Source organism: Diorhabda sublineata, chromosome 9 (genome assembly GCF_026230105.1).
Source record: "Diorhabda sublineata isolate icDioSubl1.1 chromosome 9, icDioSubl1.1, whole genome shotgun sequence".
Lineage (NCBI taxonomy): Eukaryota > Metazoa > Arthropoda > Insecta > Coleoptera > Chrysomelidae > Diorhabda > Diorhabda sublineata.
The window spans coordinates 14183105-14205117 of NC_079482.1; the positions used below are offsets into that span (position 1 = coordinate 14183105).

General features: G+C 31.3%; 2 protein-coding genes across 3 annotated transcripts in view; one reads left to right on the top strand and one right to left on the bottom strand.

The window, feature by feature from the left end:
- Window positions 1-1149: 1149 nt before the first annotated feature.
- On the top strand, window positions 1150-2131 carry LOC130448786 (40S ribosomal protein S6). The gene has a single exon (XM_056786294.1). It carries the CDS (start codon window positions 1333-1335, stop codon window positions 2077-2079), a length of 747 nt encoding a protein of 248 aa, XP_056642272.1. The 5' UTR covers window positions 1150-1332; the 3' UTR covers window positions 2080-2131.
- A 2316-nt stretch (window positions 2132-4447) lies between these two features.
- Window positions 4448-22013, bottom strand: part of LOC130449113 (uncharacterized) — a 101499-nt gene continuing 83933 nt past the window's right edge. For both annotated transcript variants that reach the window (XM_056786798.1, XM_056786797.1), the window contains one exon: window positions 4448-11299. In XM_056786798.1, the coding sequence (XP_056642776.1) occupies window positions 11011-11299 (289 nt within the window). In that variant the 3' untranslated portion in view covers window positions 4448-11010. The remainder of the gene's footprint in view (window positions 11300-22013) is intronic.

Here is a 22013-nt window from a genome sequence, read left to right on the forward strand (position 1 = left end):
TGGTAGTTCCGGAGGAAGAAAAATGATTTTCTAATAGTTGCCCCCACATAGAGTATATTCACAACAACAGTTTTTTCGTCAATTTTTCTAATAAGAGGAATAACGGATGACACAAACTTATAGGACCCCCGCCTGCAGCGAATTACAGCTATTCTTGTGTGTTCATTTAAATATTTTGCCATAAAACCTGCTCGAGTTGCTGCTACTCCAAAATCACCATGTTGAGTTTGTATATGGGATTGAATAGACTTATATATAGAATATTCTCTTATTTTTAGAGGTGAAGTGGGAGATCCTCCTATTTCATTTATCTCCACAACAATATATCTAAAATATTTGCTGTGATTAAAATATGTAAAGTATTATTAATTATATTACCTATGTTTATGACGAACCATATTTAGAAATTGATAGAAATCCAATAATTTTATCACATTTTAGAACATTTTTATAATAAGGTTATGTTTTTATTATGGTAATGAACTATAGAGTATTTTAAACCATAGAAAATTTATATACACGGGAATGCTATACTCGTGCGTTCTCCAGTAAACAGCAGCGCTACCTAGGTATAATCTGCACAAAGCTGATTACAGTTTTCGTTTTTATGGATTTATCTCATTGTAATTTATTGAAAGCAACAGAATTCCAAATATCTCCCACTACGATTTTAATTTACACATGTAATTGGAATTCATACTTTTGTTACCCGTGAACAAGATGAATATTCCTTCCGAACTTCCTTGAGAAACTACTACCACAGAATAAATTCTGTGATACTACTATAAAAATCAGTGAACCCTAATTTTTATTCCAATTTTCCAAGGATTAACAAAGTTTACTAATCAATTAAAATGAATAAGGGAATATATTGAGAAAATTTTTCGATCTCAATAAAAATATTTAATTCACGGTCTGCTTTAGTTCTATGATTTGATTAAATGAACGGAGCTAAGCGAAATCTTCCATTGGTCAAAAATTTATATTTCGAGACTTTTTCACCTTAATTAGACTATGTATTATGAAGTTTCCATATAATAAGAGAATGCAACATAATTGCAATTAAATGTGAAATACATTATACTTTATCAAAGTATGAGCTTATTTTATGATTTCCAGTATAATTCGCGAGTGAATAATATAATTAAGAGATGGCGCTCGAGTTTGACTTCCTTTAAAATTCGGTAGAGTTGGTAAATTAGTTTTCTTACTTATCCTTTCTGAAACATGGCAGTTCCATGTGCACACTAACGAGATTTTTATCCCGTATTTAGTGAAAATTATACAAAGTTAAGTTTGAAACAATAGTTTTCGCGTGTTAAGTCTATCAATATGAAGTTGAACGTTTCATATCCGGCTACAGGATGCCAAAAACTTTTCGAAGTAGTGGATGAGCATAAAATTCGTATTTTCTACGAAAAACGCATGGGGCAAGAAGTTGAGGCCGATGCTCTTGGTGACGAATGGAAGGGCTATATTTTGAAAATAGCTGGTGGTAATGATAAGCAAGGCTTTCCAATGAAACAGGGAGTTCTTACTAATAGTAGAGTACGTCTTTTACTTTCAAAAGGCCATTCATGCTACAGACCCAGACGTACTGGTGAACGTAAAAGAAAATCAGTTCGTGGTTGCATTGTTGATGGAAATCTCAGCGTTTTGGCTCTGATAATAGTAAGAAAAGGCGATCAAGAAATTCCTGGCCTTACCGATACTACCATACCACGTCGTTTGGGACCGAAGAGAGCTTCTAAAATCCGGAAGTTATTTAATCTAAGTAAAGAGGATGATGTTCGTCAATATGTAGTCAAGCGCCCATTGCCGCAAAAGGAAGGTAAGAAACCCAGAACTAAGGCACCTAAAATTCAACGTTTGATCACTCCTGTGGTACTCCAGAGAAAACGTCACCGTTTAGCTCTCAAGAAGAAGAGATGTCTCAAACGTAAAGAACAACAAGATATTTATGCTAAACTATTGGCTCAACACAAAAAGGAATCTAAGGCTCGCCGTGAATCCTTGAAGAGACGTCGGTCTGCCAGTATGCGTGATAGCAAGTCTAGCACACAGAGTGGACAAAAGTAAATTTGTATTTTATTATTTTGAAATAATTTGAGAAATAAACTTCTTGAAGTTCCTTGATTTTTGTTTGAAGTACCTTAATATTAATTAAAATAGAACTTAAAAGTTTGCTTGATTCAGAGGTTTTTAAGGAATCATTTAGTAGGTAAAACTTATTTGTAATAGGTATCTTGAGAGCATTTGTCTGATGAAGCGGAAACCAATTTGAATGTACTTTCGAAGCAATTGTTGCTAAATAACAGTAAACTATAAATGTATAAGTTCTAGAAGTAAAAGTGTATTTAGTAGTATTTACATCTTTAGCTACAAGCTCCAAATGACCTAAAGTTATACTAATAAAGTATTTTTTATTCAATCAAGAGTATTTGAGCTGCTATAAGTAGGTAGGTTTCATATAATAGGTGGTATCTCCGTTTTTACATTTACCATTATTAATCTGATTGGAGTTGTTGGCATATACTAATTTTAATTGGGGTAAGTATTTTAAGCAATGTTAAGTTCAATTGAAAAAACAATAATCTTAGAATACAAAGCTCATAGAGCAAATACATTATCAGCATCTCTAATATAGTGACTAATAGTAGTAACAAGTAATTGAAATATTGACTAGGGATTACATTAATCATATAGTTTTCTGAAGTATCCATTAGCCAATATTCCCAAGTTTACTATGAATTACCGAAAACAATTTGCCTTCTGTTTCCCAATGTATGTTAATCTTGTATAGTATCAAGGTTCAAATCCATATGTATCATTTGAATGTTCTTTTACCTATCAAAGAAGTAAGAACAAAGAAGTAAAATCTATATTTGATAGTATATATGACCAAAAATAAAAGTAAGTACTTCTCTATTTGTAGTTTTCTCCAAAACTCTACAATAAGGGAGAGATAATGCTTTACAGCGTAAATTAAGAACTTTTCATTATATTCATTCATTCATTATGGAATTCATAGTTTAGGAATGGTTATATGAAAAAATCTGCTGAAGCAAAATATTAATCTACATGTAGAAAAAAATTCTCACCCAGTTTGATCTTTTAATATCAATTTTAAGTACTTAAAATTTGAATACATATAAAGTTTTACCATTTAAAATGCATTTTTTTTCAAATTTCAAATATTTTTTACAATAATGCAAATCAGTTTGATGGACCTTGTGGCGAATTGTATGCTCCTCAAAATAGCTTTATAATTTTTTCGAGTATCTCGCACTAGTTCACTTATAAGAATCGTAACACACTTTTGAAAATTTTTCTCCTATTGATGAACCAGTACGAGCCACAAAAAAACTCTAAAGCGATTTCAAAGAGTATAAAATTCGGTACAAGATCCATCAAACTAATTAGCATTATTGTAAAAAGTGAGTGTTAGGAATTTGAAAAAAAATTTTACATGCATTTTAAATAGTTAGGTTAGGTTCAATATATTTTGCTTGAGCACCGAAAAAAACTTTTTTCGGAAATGATTAATTTCATTTCCGTACCTACACCATCTCATATCACTACAGGTATTTCTTGAGTGATAAGTCAAGTGAGTAAGGCTAGTACGTCATGTATTAAATTACAAGCAAATACATGTATACTTTATTCTGGTTTCCAACAAAAATTTTATTTTAATAGCTCTAACTATAAAACTGGTGAAATTTATCACAACAGCAAATATATTAAGTATAGGCATCTCAAATTAAAATTAAATTGTGACCTATAGCCAGTGCTAATACTATTACTGAATTGATTTATTAGTATAATAAATTAATGAAAAACATACATATGTAAATTAGGGTTTACATTGTATGCCTGTTCTTTGGTATGTGTGCTCTTTTCAATAAGGTTATATTCTCGCTCCTATCTGTATTTTGTTTTTGCTGACATCCCAATACTCTTTGGAACCAGCGATATCAAAGGAACTTTTTGGCAGTAATTCACCCCTGGAAGTGCTTCTCTTTCAGTTTCTTCCTGAAATCTTTTTTAAAAGAACTTTATTTTGCCGTAGAAAGGCTCATAAAATACGTTTGTATCTTTTCTAGTGGGTATATTACACATTTCAAAAGTATTTTTTGACCAGACCATATTAACATTAAGTTTATGATATAAGAGCTCAGTGCTTTAATAGCTGCTTAACTACCAAAATTATGATAATTTCTTCATTTCCAGACACCTTTCGATTGCAATTATTTTGGCCTATTAAGAATTTAGAGTTAATGAGCATTTGGTATAAGCTCAAAATACCTCTCTTATGGACGATTTTGAATAATTTGATGTCTTTTTAAAATATGGACGTTATATTGTCTTTCATAATCTTCCCTTTTTACTTCTATACTTACTTTCTCATTAATTACGTCAGTGGGAAAATGAAATAAGAAAATTATGTTCTACAAATCAATATATTACTCTTTTATACAAAAACAAAGTGAATAAATAGTTTAGTACAGTCATAATATAGGATTTACAAAATAAAATGCAGAAATGGAACAAACAAATAATTATAATAAAAAATCAGATAAATAATATGGCAAGCTTATAAAATTTAACACAAACCTTTATCTACTACAATCAATAATTAAGAAGTCAACAAACAAGTTTGATATTGAGAGCCTTTACATGGTATGAAAATCAGTTGTGGAAGAAACAGAACAATACCTAGAAGATTATGGCTCATGACAAATCATTATACCTACCAATATGCTTTTGTCCTAATATAAAAATTTATAAAATATTAATGCCCACCATCAAAGAGATTACAAATTAAATCGAAAGACATTAGAAATTGTCCAAAGCAGGATTAGATTGAATTCATTTCATAATATAAAGAATAATGTTACACTTCGACCTCCATTAGAGTTGGTCTCGTCGTTAGACCAGCTACAGCTCGCACTCCAATTCTAGAGTTCTGGAATGGTGTTACGTCCTCGTTACTACAAGTTTTTGGTGACAAGGCATTCTGTATCTCTGTGATTACGAGTATCTTCCTCTTAAATCACCATTGACAGTAAGTAAGCTCAGGTAACCAATATAAATTGTGTACAGCAAAATAACTTAGTTTATTTTTTGGTAACACAAAATATCCATTAGTGTAGCCCAGTAGCTATTTTTGAAGTATCATTTGCCCAGTAATAAATTATATTATTGATGTGTCGGAGTCAGAAGATCGTTCTCTGATTCTATCTACTAAAAGAGAACCTCTCAGTACTTGTCGGGATAATGCAACAGTGTCTTTTGAATGCTTACAGTTTCATTGAAACAATTCTGATGTCGATATGTTCGTTTAAAGACTTTTCCTTTAGTAGTTACAAATCAAGAAGTGTAAGAAGTTCCTCCATCCAGAGTTGGTACACTTGCAGGTTGATGAGGTATTTGTTTTAATTGCTCTACAGAATTGTTGATTTTTGATTGAAAGATTACTGCGGAGATTTCTGTACAAGTGATTAACAATGTTATATGTTTGTTTCATGCTGCTCAATAATGCTGGAACATGCTTAGGACTAGTTATAAAGAGTCTTGAATTCCTATCAACCAAACCCAACCTCAAGAACTTACTTACCTAACCAAGATTTTGGAGACAAATCTACCAATGGTACGACCTGATTGAAAATATGCATAGGTATTGTTTGGCTGTAATTTATGTTAGAGGAAAGTTATGTATGTAGTTTAATTTTTAATAAGATATGATACAAGACCTTAAATTGTTGTTTCAAACTGCAAATATATTGTGCAAAAGAGTACAAAAAGTACACATAAAATGAAAAATATAGATTATATAATATATAAACACTCAGTAATTTGTTTAAATACAAAATCAAAATTTACAAACATTCTTAACTTTTGTTGTGCAACAGTACGGTAGATAAAGTCGTAATATACATATATCCCTAGGGATATAATTATATACTGTCACATAGTAATTTAAAAGCAATTTAATCATATTACTAAGAAAATAAAGATAATACGATCGCAGTGTAATCATATGTTTATATGACTCTGTTTAAATGGTTAAAAATTTACTATCGAAACAATATATTACTAAATTTATATATGAACCTAGATATAGTATATAATAGATGTAGTTCCTGTCCAAAAAGTCGTTAAACTATTTTCTCAAACATTATCTATAGATAAAATCAAATTGATAAGAAACAAGTGCCATTAATATGCCCCGGAAACGTCACAACATCGAGGATTCTGCACTGTACGCTTACACATATATTATTTTATCAAGTAATATAATTATTTAAGAGTAAAATTGAACGTATTATAGTTATGCTCTAAGTAAGATAGTAATACTGTGTACACTTATATCGCTAGGGATATAACTATATTATGTGACATATATACTTTTGAGAATTGCCTGTTTCCTCTTATAGAATTGAGAATTAATTTTTGATTATCAATTATTGATGTAAGTAGATCAAGTTTTCTTTAAGTATAAGATAATTTTTGTATAAAAATAAATAAATACATAAAGTATGCTTAAAACTTTCGAGTAAAATAGATTTTAGCTAAATCGTGTTGATGTTTGATTTTATGATAAAATGTGTTTAAATAATTAAAAAACATTCTGGGTAAACACAGTTCAATAACTACTAAAATTGTTTAAATGGAATATTTTATTTTTCATAATATTTTCAACAAAAATTCATGATTGCTAATACCAGATGCTTTGTAGAGATCAAAATGAATGAATATAAAATTTAATTGAATCGGTCATTTCAAAAACTTCTTAAGTAACATTTTTTTCAAAATGCCTTTTTTACTCAAAATAGTTTCTTAAATGAAAATGCGCATTCTAGGTGAAAACCACGAAGTCAATACATTCCTTCCTGTTTCCATAATACCGTGTGAGAGATGTTCATTGTATAAACATTAGTCAGTGACAAGGCATGCACTACTAGATGGCAGGAGAGTTTATGACTGGGAAGGACTTTTTTAAATTTGCTTTGTTTTGATTGGTTTAACAATATTTCGTAAACCATCGCCATTAATGTCATATTTGAAGTTCACTTGTCTTTGTGATTTGCTTAATGAAGGGAAGAGTCCTACAGATAACAGAGGTTGTCACCCGAAAGTAAATACAGTGCCTTCTGAAATATGCCAAAAAATACATGAACACATCGTCTTCTTTCCTAGGGGAGAAGAATATCTCGATGCACGATTGGATGTCAAAAAAATGCATTCAATCTTTAACGAAAAATATGCAGATCTCGGTGTAAAATACAAATTTTACTTACAATACTTTAATGAAAACTTTTCCCTAAGATTTGGTCGACCACAAGTCGACAAATGTATAACTTGCAAAGAATTATCAACAAAAATAAAACAATCAAACTTATCAGAAAATGCAAAACGTTCGGTAGAAGCCCAGCTAATGATCCATAAAAGACATGCCAAGAAGTTTTACAACAAAATTTCATGAGTTCAAGATCTTTGTAAGGAACAAGATGATGTTGCAGCTATAACATTTGATTTTATACAAAATCGACCATTGCCTCGCATACCTATACAAAACATTTTTTATTTTCGGCAATTACAGTTTCACTGTTTTGGTATTAACGGTTTAAAAACAAGCAAATCGACATTTTAAATGTATCACGAAGATATTGCTAACAAATGAGCCAATGAGGTTCAATGTTGATGCATTACATAAAAAATAATATTGGGCCACATATTAAGTATTTATATCTTTTATCCGACGGCTGCCCTGGTCAAAATAAAAATAATACATTTTTGAGATTTATGTTGGCTTTGACTGACTCTAAAACATTTGAAAGAGTTTATCGGTGAGTATGATCCCAGACGAATACATTGATTTGGTTTCGAACGCCAGCTCAACATTTACAGTCATAGAGCTAAAAACTGAAGATGTTTTAGAATTTGAGAAATGGTGGCTAAATTTGTACAAAAACACATGTTTGTCAACTAAATCCTATGAAAAAAAAGTCTCAAAGGACCAGAAAAAGTCATTCGCACCTTTGACATACATGAGTTTTCAGTATGATTCAGATCGAAAGGAACTATCGTAGCCGAGGAATATATTGATGGATTGATTAAACGTTCATTCTCATTAATAAAAAAAATTATAACTTCGGTTTCACTTCCATCAACCAAAGCCTATGCTTTGAAAGTGCCCATCAATAAAAAGAAAATATACGATTTAAAACAAGTTCAAGTCAGTATTTCAGGAGAGCATATGCCGTTTTATAACATTTTTAACTGGCCACCTGCAAATGTTGAAGATAGTCCAAAAGAAAATGATGGAGAATATGACTATGTACCATAAATGCATTAAAACATGACAAATTAATACATGTAAAACGTTAATAAGATTATTTTTAAGTGTATTATAAGCATTAAAAAATATAATTACTACTATTGTTTTGATTACATTATTTACCATTTAGCCCCGTTAAAACAACATATATCAAGAACTGTTTTTTATGTTTTTTTCATTATTTCTATCAATAAACTGTAAAGTTTATTCGTTATTTTAATTTTTTACCACTCAAATACTAAATTAAACAAAAAAAGTTCTTGAAAACTCATTTGTTTGTATTTGAAACAGTTTTTATTGATTTTTGAAAAATTCTAAATGAGTGACATATGAGGTTTTTGAAATGACCGATTCAGTAACTAAATTCGATAATACACCATGTGTATAAATGATTTTTCTTTATTTAAAAAATAAGCAAATTTATAACTGATTTCCTTCAAAATGGAATAATAGACAATTTGATATAAAATCAAACATCTTGTTTTACTGTAGAATAAAAGTCATATATCACTATTTTTGGTAACTTTCGTAAAATTTAGAATATTGTAAACATCCTACTGTAAATTTGTATTAATCATTTTTATTCAATATTATAGAGTGATGATTCTAAAATCTAAAGATATTGTTTAATATTTTAACTTACAGGGCGCGGCAGTATACTTGAGAGACAATTTAGATGAATGAACTATTATTTATTAATATGGACACCTGTCAAAGATATATTTGTAGGCCATTTGAATACCGGAATATTCTGAGGATACTTTGTATGAAATAGAAATAGGTGATTCGATATAGTATTCTGTATAATAGCTATTAACAAAAATTATAGACAAAAAAATTAGAAATTTTTAGAACATTTGAACACCCTGTAATCAGTACTCTATTATAAATTCTTAAAATAAATTGTGCCCACTAAGTTTTTTTATTAATATTTTTCCTCGTTGATGCTTCTTAATCTAGATGATTATTTAGTTACCTAGTATCTTTATTAGTTGAAGTTGCAATAGATTTAGTTTGATCACAAATATCTAAATTTACCTCGTTTCTCTACTAAAAGAATTTCAATGAAATCACTTACATTTTCTAAAGTACAAAATAAATGCAACAGTTAAAAAGTTATTTAAGTTTTGAATATTTGGTTGAATTAATGTATTGTTAATATACTCCTCCAAAAAATTAATGTAACACTAATTTTAAATTTGAATCGCAGTGAATGTGTCTAAATGGCACTATTACGGGAATGGTCCTTGGAACTTGGAACAACAGCAGGTCCTACATAGGAAGAAACAGATTATGACCAAAGGAACAGGAGTGGAATAGAATTACAACACCAATCCAGGCACAGTTCTTAGTTTTTGAGACATGCCATAGCCTACAAATTCAACAGCATGAGGTACAAGGTTTACCAGTGCCGGAACTTATCGATTTTAGACTTAGAAGAATCTAATTTGAAATCTAGAATTGCTCTCTGGTGTCCTATATCACTATTTGATTAACAAAGAAGAAGGTGTCATTTTGCAGGAAAACAAGAAGTATTCAGTCTGGCTAGAAATGTGTTTTATTTACAGATGGGTCCAGATATTGTCATTTTAAAGACACAATGAACGCAATGCAACTTTTAAAACACCACATTATTTGAAAAAGGACTAATATCATGATTTGAGTAGATATTTACTGACAATATACACGACCTAATACTGGGGAATTATTACCGCTGACACTTCATTAACAGCATGTAGGCCCTTTTGATTTATATATGGGATAATGCAAGATAATGCCATCTTTTCATATGCTAGACTGGTTTTCAGAAATTATTTGTTGAAGTACTTGGAAATCGACATCCTGTAATCCAGACTTCAATACCACAGAAAACTTATGGAAAGCGCTGAACAAACCCAATTGAATAATCAAGAGTAGGTAATGTTTATTTAAATCTGGGAAAAATTGAATCAAATGGAAATATTTTTTTTAGGTAGGGGTTGAATATACCAGGATGCTATTCATGCCAAAGGTGGATATAATCGTTTTTCAGATTTTTTTTTTCAATTCTAGATGATTCAATTTATTATGAATTTCGACTTTTTCGTTTGCTCCTTCGAAAATTTTCATTTAAGCCTGTATTTAATCTTTTGGAGGAGTGTGATACCAGAATTATACGAAATTTTACAGTAACTAGGAGTGTCAAATAGTATGAGTTAATATGGTCATTATAAATACATAATGATACAATGAATAATTTGAAGTAATAAAGAGAAAAACTACTATGACGCGCGACATGATGTAGAAGTACACAAATACTTATTTCTGAAACTTACAAGAAAATTTAATGATAAAAAAATTAATAGGTTATAATCACTATATTGGTTCTTCAGTTCTTTCTAGTTGGAGTAGCAGAACTGAATTAAAGACTACTGTGAGGTTACTTTTATTAAACACAAAAATAAATTTTATCTATTGAGCCACCAATATTTGGATATTTTTTAGAGATAGTTGAAATAAGTTGAGCCCAGTTGTGCCCTTATATAAATTTTCCCGATTGTTGGTCAAAATTGGATATTTTTATAACATGATCCCTCGTTTACTGCAATATATCGCATAATTTCTTAATTATTGTCCATAATGAAATAAAAATCAGTGTTACTATCATAAGTAATTTGAATGAAAAGAATTTAATTTTCTAATCCGCAAATAATCGCTTTCATAACACTAGCGGCAGCGAGAGATGCATAAGGTTGCCATTCCTTTTTCCTAGTCCCATCTTTGTAGTCTGATATTCCTCTGATGACGCAAAAGCTGTCCTTACAATTACCTAAAATAGATTCGATAACGGTATCGAATTCACAATCGAAGGCCAAAGCACCAACTTGGTTTGCGAATTGTTGGCGTAATCTGTCGTCTTTGACTACTTGACGTCCTGAAGCGATGGTGGATAGGTGTACACGGGGGCAACCTTCGAGCCTAAAACACCACAACGAAACGTTATTAATGGTATATACTTGTACATATATGTAAGTACTAAATTATTAATGGAACAATGAAACTACTTTTTAGAAAAGCTTACAAAAATTAGAGATAAAAACGTTCAATACCCGCACCATACACCCTAGATACACATTATTAATGTATTTTTATGTTAAGATATTTTGACGCCCAGAATTTTCGCCATTTGTCGCTGATGTTGTGAACATTCTCAATTTACTGCAAATCACTCTTACAAATGTTTCTAATTCGGTAGTCTTATAGAAGCGAAATTAAAATCAAATTTGGCGGCGTTTCTAATATATTAGACAATATGAATGGCTCTTAACTATGTATTAATAAAAAAAGAGTTTCTACTGTATCTATAGTTTTTGCAGAAGACAGTTATGCGAGGATCAATCAATATTTCATAAATACGCACGAGACTCATACTAAATTAAGAAATGAAAAATAAATATCTAACCAAGCGTCAGTCCACGTGGACTCATTATATCAGTGGATATAATATGTTTAAATAGTGTTTAAACATAAATAGCAAGTTCTTCTTCCTACTCCATTTTAGGCAGATTGCCTGTTGCCTACTCCATTTGATAAATTCAATAAAACATCGAAATTTATAAGAATTGTTCAATATATCCGCGTACATATTCAACATAAAGACACATTCTAGATCTATGAACAATAACTTTTTCCAGTCATCAATTGTACAGTGCACACACAGTCCAAACTTAAGTTTGCGTCTTCCAGTCTTGCAGTTCATTAATTTTGTGAACACTGTGTGAGGAGCTGTTATTTTCGTTTCGGAACCGTACGGGATGATCTTTAGTAAAAGCTGGTCTGAAGAAACCGCTGATATGTTCTTTGTACTGTTAAATGATTAACATTTTACTGTATCATATGGAATGGTCCCAATATTTGTTTCCAGACCGGTGTCGGACACCCAATGCTATAATAAAATTAGTGCAAGAATTAACCAGGAATAAATCGGAGTAAATAAACCACTTGTAGTCTCTGTGTTGTGGTCAATTTGTGAATGCTTTCGTTTTGCTCGAAATCTGCTGAAGTATGATCTGAAGGTATCTCTAACGAACTAATCCTGTTGGGATAACCCGTTGAACATTCTTCCTTGAAGTGGTAATTCATTAACAGAATCTTGTGATGACACTGAGCTGAAGCCACGGTCAATAATTATATTGTGCACACGCATCTTCTTGCTCTGGATAGTCTGTAGTTGAAAATTTTCTCTTCCTGTGTTGGAAGAATAGGCATCGTTTGCAAATATTACAAATGGCATATATCTATAACGATTCCTTCAATGGGTGACTAGGGAAGAGTTCACAACTAGATATGATCGGTTAAGCTTTGGACCAATGTAGGTAGTCACGTCGAACGACTTCGGCTTGATAGACTCGCCAGATATCGGATCGAGAGAAATATGTATACATACTCACTCATTTGACTTGATTGAAAAAAATTGTTTTGGACTGGCACAAAGTGAATAGATAAGAAAATCTGTGGAGTGTAACCAAACTGGAAAGCATAGAACAAAAATTTGGATTTCTTTGTTAACTGGATAATGTGTCCCATACCCCAATTAAATCTGTGTATTTAGAGAGTATTCAATATATGCTTAAACGTACTTCTATTTGGTTTGCCTCAAAAAATTGATTTTCAAATTATTATGGAAAAACGGATTTGTAGATACTTTAATCATATTTTTCCCTATCGTACCATTTGATACGGAAAAGAAAAATCCTTAATAAGGAATTGAAAATTCATCATAACCATGTAAAGGAATACTGTAGTTTCACGGTTCCAATCTTGACTCGAATATTCGAGAACTTTCCTATTGACTAATCACCTGAATTGACAAAGTCATTAGTACATTTGTAATCCAGATATCAACATTATTCAGTTATAGGCCAGGTAAAAGCCGATTTCCCGTGGAATTTTGATAATCAAGGTCGATTTTTTTGAAAATTGGTATGAAGTAAAATTTTTAACCTTCTTCAAAATCTACCCTGTGCCGAAAGGTGCTTTTGCTCTTGGGGTGGAAGTCACTTGGAGATGAAAATTTATTTCATCAAAATAATTTCGTAGGTGGACAGATTGTCTTATTCTGAGCAACTTTTATTCTAGAAAGTTATTTTTCTAAAGTTAGTACTTTTAAAGATATTAACGATTGAAAAAACGTACAGTTTTTCATGAATAACTTAAATAGTTTACATTTTATCTGCAAAATCTCAAAAGCAAAAATCTAGCCAATAAAAATACAAATAGATTCGTTTTTTAAGGACCTCTGTAAATTCAATAATTACTGAGTTATTGCTCGTTGAAGAAATGCTATTAATGGGGAGCCCCGAAATTGAAACCCCTTACCTCAAATAAATTGATGAAATTTTCGGTAAAATCTCGAGAGATCTTTTTCAAAGCACATAGAAAAACCTTTAAAATGAGCGCTGTCAAAAGTCTTTTGCTTAAGAATTAAACACTCGCCATTACTACTCTAATTGAAATTAATTCACTTGTAATTAACTTCATTTATGTATTATTGATATGATCCATGTGATTTTACTGGTTCTGAATGCTTATTTTAGGAAAAATAATTGATTAAATTGAACACTTAAAAAAAAAGGAATTTTTCTTATATAAACCAAAAACTATTCATGTTATGAGAAAATGTTTAAAATTTTAATTGTAGGGTTTTTCTTGCCAATAATTTCGAGCTTTTCTAAATCTATGTATAATAAAAATTGAAGGAAGTATTAGGTTAAAGTATGCATTCTCGTACCAAATATGGCTTATGTAACCCCTTTTCGAAACCATAGGTTGAAAAAAGTTTTAATTGATATCACGTTGAAATACTTAAAATCGCCTACAAAATGCTTTTTTAAAAAAATTTCCAGCTTGAAAATTGATTGAGTCGTCGAAAAACCAACTACTTCTTTTTCAATATTGCGGGGCATGAATTTTGGAGCATTGGAAAAGAGAAACGTGGAACGTACAATCGAGCAGCAGTTGGCATATAGTGAAAAATATTATAACGGTAATCTAAAAAGAAGTCGCCGGTCATCTCAGAAGAGTTCAATTTCACAAAGGATTCAAAATTAACTATCAAACAAGAAAATTTTTTTACGAATTACCGAAACAAGAATCGTTTTATATCGCTCCTTATGTAAGATCAAATTGATTGTTGAGACTGCTGTCAATGATCACACAAAACTTGAAAAAAGTTATTGTAGCAGAGGATAAATATATTCTAATAATTTTGACTGCAAGAGCGAAGGCGGAAGAAAAAAATTATTTCTTAAAACTAGGGAAGCAAAATTCTGCTCCAGTAATATATTGAAAATTGAGTAGCTAAATATTGCAGATATCGTTCTTACTGGTTGTGACTCTACTCCCGCCTTCTAGAATAAAGTGGAACAAAATTCATTGTCATATTAAAAAAGCGATCCAACGTAGAAAAGAAGGTGAATATTTATTATAATACTAGTGCAACTCTTAAGGATATCATGGAAGCAGGTAGATATTATACCATTGTATTATTCCGAATCAGTAAAGACACAATTGTAAATAAATAGTATAAAAAAATTGTCCGAATACGTGGAACAAATCAGGTACCACCCTTGTTAATTAAACTTCAAACAAAAAGGCTGTTGAACTGTCATCACTCGTACCAACAGTTGGTGCCTTAGATGAGCATTTGAAGAGAGTATACCTTCAGAATTAGATGTGGCTCGAGAAAAAAATATCAATCTGATTGATTGGGGTTCAGTTAAACTAGAGGGCACTTTACTACCCATAGAAAATCCTAATCAACCCGCACCAGAGGAACTACTGGAGATTATATTTTGCCTTCGCGAAAAAGGGTGCGGATCGAAATGCGGGTGGGACTTTACTGTAATAGTGCTTGTCCTAATTGCCCAGAAGAGTCTTGTCTAAACAGACCGTCTATTTTAGACACTCAAGAAGACGCTGATAGCGACGAGGAAATAGAGCACGTGGACGAACGAGAACAGGAAGAAGATATTAGTTATGATGAAATATAAATATTCAAAATTGTTTTTTATATTATATATATATATATAATGAAAACTTTTATTGATTTTAGAAATGTTTTTATTTTTTTATTTCTGTAAAAAAAGAAACATTTCTTAAAAATACTGACGAAATATTCTCAATTCGATAAAAATACACTTTTAAATAATTTTTAATTATAAAAGAATCGTTGAGATTATTTTTTAAATTTTTATATGATTAGGGGACGATTTGGAGAGGTTGCATGACTCTGATTGATCATAAACGTATTTGGTAATATCAACAGATTTACGATTAATACAATTAGATTTCATTTTTCCCGAGATTTTAAATTTTTTGAATTGAATTCTAGTTTTCATGAGAATCAAGATTATAATATGTGTCTCTAAAAAAGTTTTCAATATTACTACCCTCAGAGGATGGTCTTGGGAGGGATTGCAGGAGTCCGATTAATCATAAAGTTGTTTGAGAATATCAACAGATCTACGAATAATAATTCATTTAAAGTGTATTTTACTCAAATACAAGCTAAAATCGGAGATTTCAAAATTTTTAACGATACTAAAAATAGAAAGCACCCTGCAGAACAGGGTAGATTTTGAATAAGGGGGTAAGTAGAGCTTGACTCCAAATTTTCATAAAACTCGACGTTGAATCACAAAGTTCCAGATTTAACATTTTTTACCGCTGGTTCCTGGCCCATAATTGGTGATACCAATATTATAGTGGTTTGTAGTTTTAGTGTCAAAAAGAAATTCCTCAAAATAGTCTTTACTTTTACCCTTAAAGGTAAAAAATTTGTTTTGGTCTTGTACCATAATGTTGTCATAAAAAACATTATTATGTATAGAAATATACGTGTTTGAAGTGAGAATAAAGCCTTTTTAACACAAGTGATTTGTACAACGTGCTATATTGAAATACACACAAAAATACTACAACAAATGATACGTGAGATTGTTTTAAATACAACAACCATATTATTAAAACCCGTTTTAAAATATTTTTTGGATAGATGTAGTTTTTGTATAGGTACCTTTATTTGTAACACAGACAAAAATAGATTTTAGTCTCTAAAATGGAAAAAAATATCTTCGAATCGCACTATTGCGAAATGTATAACTTTCTGCGCTTAATATAACGTTATACAGGGTGAGCCATTTATTTTGCACTACGTAAGGGTATTGACCGTGACGGGAGAGGGTACTAGACTGCTCTAGCGCGATTCTTCACTTATTTACACACGATGGATCGCTTCGAAACAATTTTACACAAACACATTTTTATGCCATTACGCCATCTATTTCGATCGTAGTACTAATTACACAATATTAATTAGTGGTCAGATGTGGATTTCAAAAAATTATGGGTTTAAAGTTCGTAGCAACCCATACGACTATTAATAACAATCAAAACGGGCAGCCACAGAGCAAGAACAACGAAGAGACGGTTGCGTAAGTAAACTAGTTTGTGCGAGATGATCCGAGTTGCCTACGCACAAGAGATGTTTTGCTGATAACCTGAAACATTTTCTGTCGTAAATTGAAGTTTGACTTAGAACTGCATCCCTCTAAGACATAGTTACTACAATAATGTATAGAAAATGATAAAATTTTAAGAAAAATCTTGAACGTCACAATGTCGTGGTTTTAGTAAATTTGATAACATTTTTTTCAGACGAAGCCCACTTTCACTTAAATTAGTATGTCAACAAACAAAATTTCAGATTTTCGAGTAGAGATACGCGGCAATACTCATAACTATTCAGTACTTTTTTGAAAACACACGTGGCAATTCGTTAACTGTTAATTTTTTCTATCACAGTTACTACATTTTGAAAATTACAACGAAAGAAAATAGATGCAGCAAGAAGACACCATCTGTCATACAACCAACGAGAGTTTACCAAAGAAATGTTCCTAAGCAAATAAATTCCTTAGCCTCTCTTCAGTTCAGAATTATATTCAGCTGACATATTTCTCTGAAGTTTTTTTAAAATCAAGTCTATGTTAATAAATTGAAAACAATTCTCCATTCGTAAAGAAATGGATAACATAGCCGGCACTATGTATCGAATAGTTTTCAAAAATTTAAGGGCCAAATCATAGGGGTATTCCATTCCACGGGCGAGACAATGGCTACTTAGACGATATTATTTTTGAGAATTTTTATGTTTATTTCTTTTTTCGAGATAATTTCATAAATGCAAAAGTTCATGTTCCTGTATTGAATATAAACTATGTAGTTCGCAGAAAGTTTTTTTGTAACGTTCCAAAAATATCCAAACTGACGAGACGTAGGGAAAGAATCACCATGGAGAATATGAATATTGAATTTTGAGGTTAGTGAGCCAATTGTAGTCTCAGAACAATTGACTATTTGCTTATCAATTGAGTAACTCCTATTACTAAATTTCAAGTTTATTAAGTAATTTAGCAATCATAACGGTGAACGTATACTCAGATACAACTTGCCTAATTTGCCTTTGACTCTGAGATGCGTAATAGAAAGTATAAGTAGAATAGTATGCACACACTTGGGGATGTTAATATCGGCAATTTTTTGCATTTGTTTTCCAGTCCTAAATTCCTTTCTATCTCTCTCTTAGGTCTTCCTTTTTTCTTATTTCTCTTTGTTCTATGTCCATCATTTTTTTGTTGCTCAAAAATTTGGCATTCTCTGTATGTCACCCAACCACTCTATTTTTTTGGATCCTATCATTTTGCTTAGTTCTGCTTCTTCAAATAGATTCCTTATTTCATTATTTGTATTCCTCAGCCATAAATCTCCCTCCTCTTTACCGCCCAGAATCCTTCTAAGCATTTCTTTCCCATATATCTACCTTCTCTTCCTATACTTTGTTAAAAAACCACTTTTCGCCTCCGTAGCTCACTGTTGGTCTTATTATTGTTTTGTATAGATGTAGCTTCACCTTTCTGGAGATTTTTTAAGGATCTTATTACCGCGTCCAGCAGTAGAACTCGTCATCCTCTCTTCCAGATTTTCTCCGTCACCGTCGTCCTTGATAACCGCCATAAGATATATATAACTTTAAATTTGTTCTAAGCTCATTGCCTTTCCTTCGTTCAGTTGTATTGACAAACTTCTCATTGCTCTTTTCCTTTGTGGTGCTGTTAATTTCATGAACTTCGATGACTCGTAGATTTATTGTCTCTGACATTTCTATGAAGGCTCTGCAGGTTTTCTTAAGCTCATTTTCCGATGTTAAAAGGATCACTACATCGTCTGCGTATGCCAGGAGTTGCGTTATTCTTGTTTTTAGTGTCTGCTAGTTTTTTGATAATATGTTTTGACTTTTTTCCAGTTTATTCTCTTCCGTGTTCCATCACCATTCTGGTGATTCAACGAATATTTTCCTATATCCAATTTTTACCCTTTTCCCTCTGTCATTTTCTTCCTTTGCTCTGGTTCTGATTCTTTTATGTATTTCGCGGTCTTTGATTGACAAGTCATCCTATATATATATAGTTTCTCTTTCTTATTATATCTTAATTTTTGTTTATTTATCACCACTTTCTTTTCGTATTCTTGATTGGCTAATCTGACTAAACATGTTTTCTGTACTAACTTTAAAGAGTTTTTTATTGCGATCTTTAACTGCAGTTATTTCTCTAGGAAGTTTGCCATTCTGATTCTTAGTTATTCTGAGTGATCTGATCCATTTTGAATCATTGGGCGAATACATTATTTGTCCTTTCCTGATATTCCAAGTGCTCCAGTCTATAATGTTTTTTTTTTCATTGTACTATTGACCTCAATTAGTTTTTGATTTTTTTTCCTCAATTGTTTTATTTCGTCTCTGTATTCCCGTTGTTCTTATCGTTTTTGCTTGATCTCCTCGGCCAGTTCCTCCAATTTGTCTCCTATATGTTTTATCTTATCCATCATTTTATCTATGGTGTATTCTAGTTTTCCTAGGTTCTTTGACGGCAAACTTCCAAGTCTTTTGCTTTTTTTAAATATTTCTTCTTCCTCTCTGCCGCTTCTCCTCTTTGTATAATTTTCATTACAGCCCATTTTGTTTAGTTTTCTTTCCGTTGAGATTTCCTAGTCTGTCTCTGGCTTTGAATATTTCGTTCACCACTAAAAAGTTCCAGTTGTTCAGGTCTTATCTATGTAGAAACTTGTTCTTATCGCTATCACACCGCGCAAAAAGTCGGGTGGATATCCTGTCGGAACTTTTAAATTCAATGTATATATAACTCAATAAACTATGATTAATCTTACTTGTTACTTATCAGAAAAGTTTGCACTTTACACTTTAACAATTAGTAATAACAACTTGGTTGAATTGAATTGCTCGTAATTCTCTGGAAAACGAAGTTACCTTCGGAGCAGCATCAACACGACTTTTTTTTAAGACAGCAGGACCTTACTGCCTTTTAAAGCATAAACACTACTAAAAAGTTCGTTGCAAAAATAATACTATCCTAGAAATTTTCTGGAAAACCTTGTTATCGTTAGATGAAAAAGTTGGGGGTAAATCCTAAGCCAACAATTCGATCATTATGAACTACAACGTATTGTGCAAATTCGGTGTCTATTCAGTTCACTGTTTGCATTTGATATATTGCTACATGTAATCTTTTTTAATTTAAGAAAATCTTTTTCACATTTGAGAGCATGTTGACAACGCACTTTTTCGTATTTTGTAGTTGATAAAATCACTCGACTGGCTTTTAAAATTTGGCAAGTGATTGGTATAAATCAACGTTATCATTCTTTATAAACAATAACTAATCGCTGCCCCTTTGACACTAGTTTTTATAGCCCTTGATTATTTTTATTGGACAGAAGAATTGATGCACGTTTAGACCATGTAGACAATGGTATTGTTTTATTCCTCTTAGACATTGTACTCGATTCTCTAATTAGAATGGGTGATTCTAAATTCATGCAACAAAATTCAGGAGGTGATTGCTCGTATGAAATTAAGATGAGTCTTTAACCACTTCTATTATGTTTTTAATTACAAAGTTTTAAAATAGTATGCAGTTGTCACTTCTACAATTCATTTGCCCTTCACCATATTTACTAGAGAAATTACTAGAAAAATTGGCAACACAGCGATTAGAAGAATCGTATTCAAATAGTATGTGAGATGACACGTAGGCTACGTTAATATATTTTGACTAAAAGTGGTTTTTTCCAGCATTTATTATGAGTCGTATCACATTTTACATCTTTACTGTTTTTCACAAAATTTATTGAAAAAAATATGAATTATGTGTTTATTTTTTTCTCTGCAGCTATTAGTTTTGGGGAAAAATTTAAGAACAAAAGATTATTTTAAATAAAACAAGGATTTCAAGTTATAATTTAATTTTATAAAACTTCATCTCCAAAAAGTTTTGATATGAAATAAAGTGAGGGCTGCTAGTTTCACCCCCGTACAATGTAATAGGAATATTGAAAAAATATCGATAGTAAGTTCTTTGCTATAGCACGAGCATTACAGAATTTCCAATTTCAGCTGTACTGGTGAGGTGAGGAAATTTTGTTTTAAGACCCATTTTAATTTTACACAAGCAGTCACCTCCTGAATTTTTTCACACGAATTTAGAACCACCCCGTACGTATCTTCATTAGTAGCTTGTATTTAGGATTCATTTTGTGCATTCAAAAACCTATGGTAAGTATGATTTTAGGCAAACTGTCATTATCAGCTGCAATCCTAGAATTCCTTAACCTTTTGGTGGAAGCATTTAAAAGCTGTTTTTTCTTGGGTATACCAATTTTGAACAATTCTTCGCCGTACGCTATCATCAAGTTATTTCTTTGACTTTCTACATTTATTATGTGTGCATGCAACTTCAACATTTTTCTACTTGTGAAACCCTTTCCTGTATTGAATCAATGTTTCACGACGTTGCACCTCCAACGCCATAAAATTGAATGCATTTTTTTACAACTTTGTACAGTTAAAATCTTATGCTTAATAACAAATTTAAATTCCATATCACAAATTATTTCACAGAATGTACCATTGTTTTGATGAACGTTTACTCTGAGACGTTTACGAATGATAATTGATACAATTATCGCCACGGGGAATCACTAACGCGCCATTAAAGCAAAGAGACAAAATAAAATTAGACAAGGTATTGGGAAAATTCTTATAATATAGTAAAAATAAGAATAACAACCTAAAGGGAAAGACTGTTCCTTCGTTTATGATTGGATATTTGGCGCAGAATTTATTTTTGAATACAGGAAGAAGACTTTAGGATAACGAAGCTGGCAAACAGTATCATGAGAATATTTCTGTAATTTGAGAGAAGAGATTCAATTCCATAGATGTCTAGTAATATGTGTTCGCCCGCCGGTATTAAATAAAACAAGAGTCTATTAAAAAAATTTCTTCATCTTGTTGGATATTTCTGGGTCCCTTTACATTTACATTTACAACAGTGTAAATAATGCAACTTTGAATTGAAACTGACAATCATTGTAAAATGTTTTATCGATACCATTGGAGGAAAAGTTGAAAATTTCATTTTGAACTAAACCTTTTATTGTTGGAGCAATAATGATAAACTTTTGATAAAAATTAAAAATTACCTAAATTTATATAATTCATATGGACAAGATTTATTATAATAAAAATATTGCGTAACGGGTTTTAATAACA

Excerpts from the sequence above, each read along its gene's own strand:
- LOC130448786 (XM_056786294.1), top strand. The coding sequence starts at position 1,333 with ATGAAGTTGAACGTTTCATATCCGGCTACAGGATGCCAAAAACTTTTC.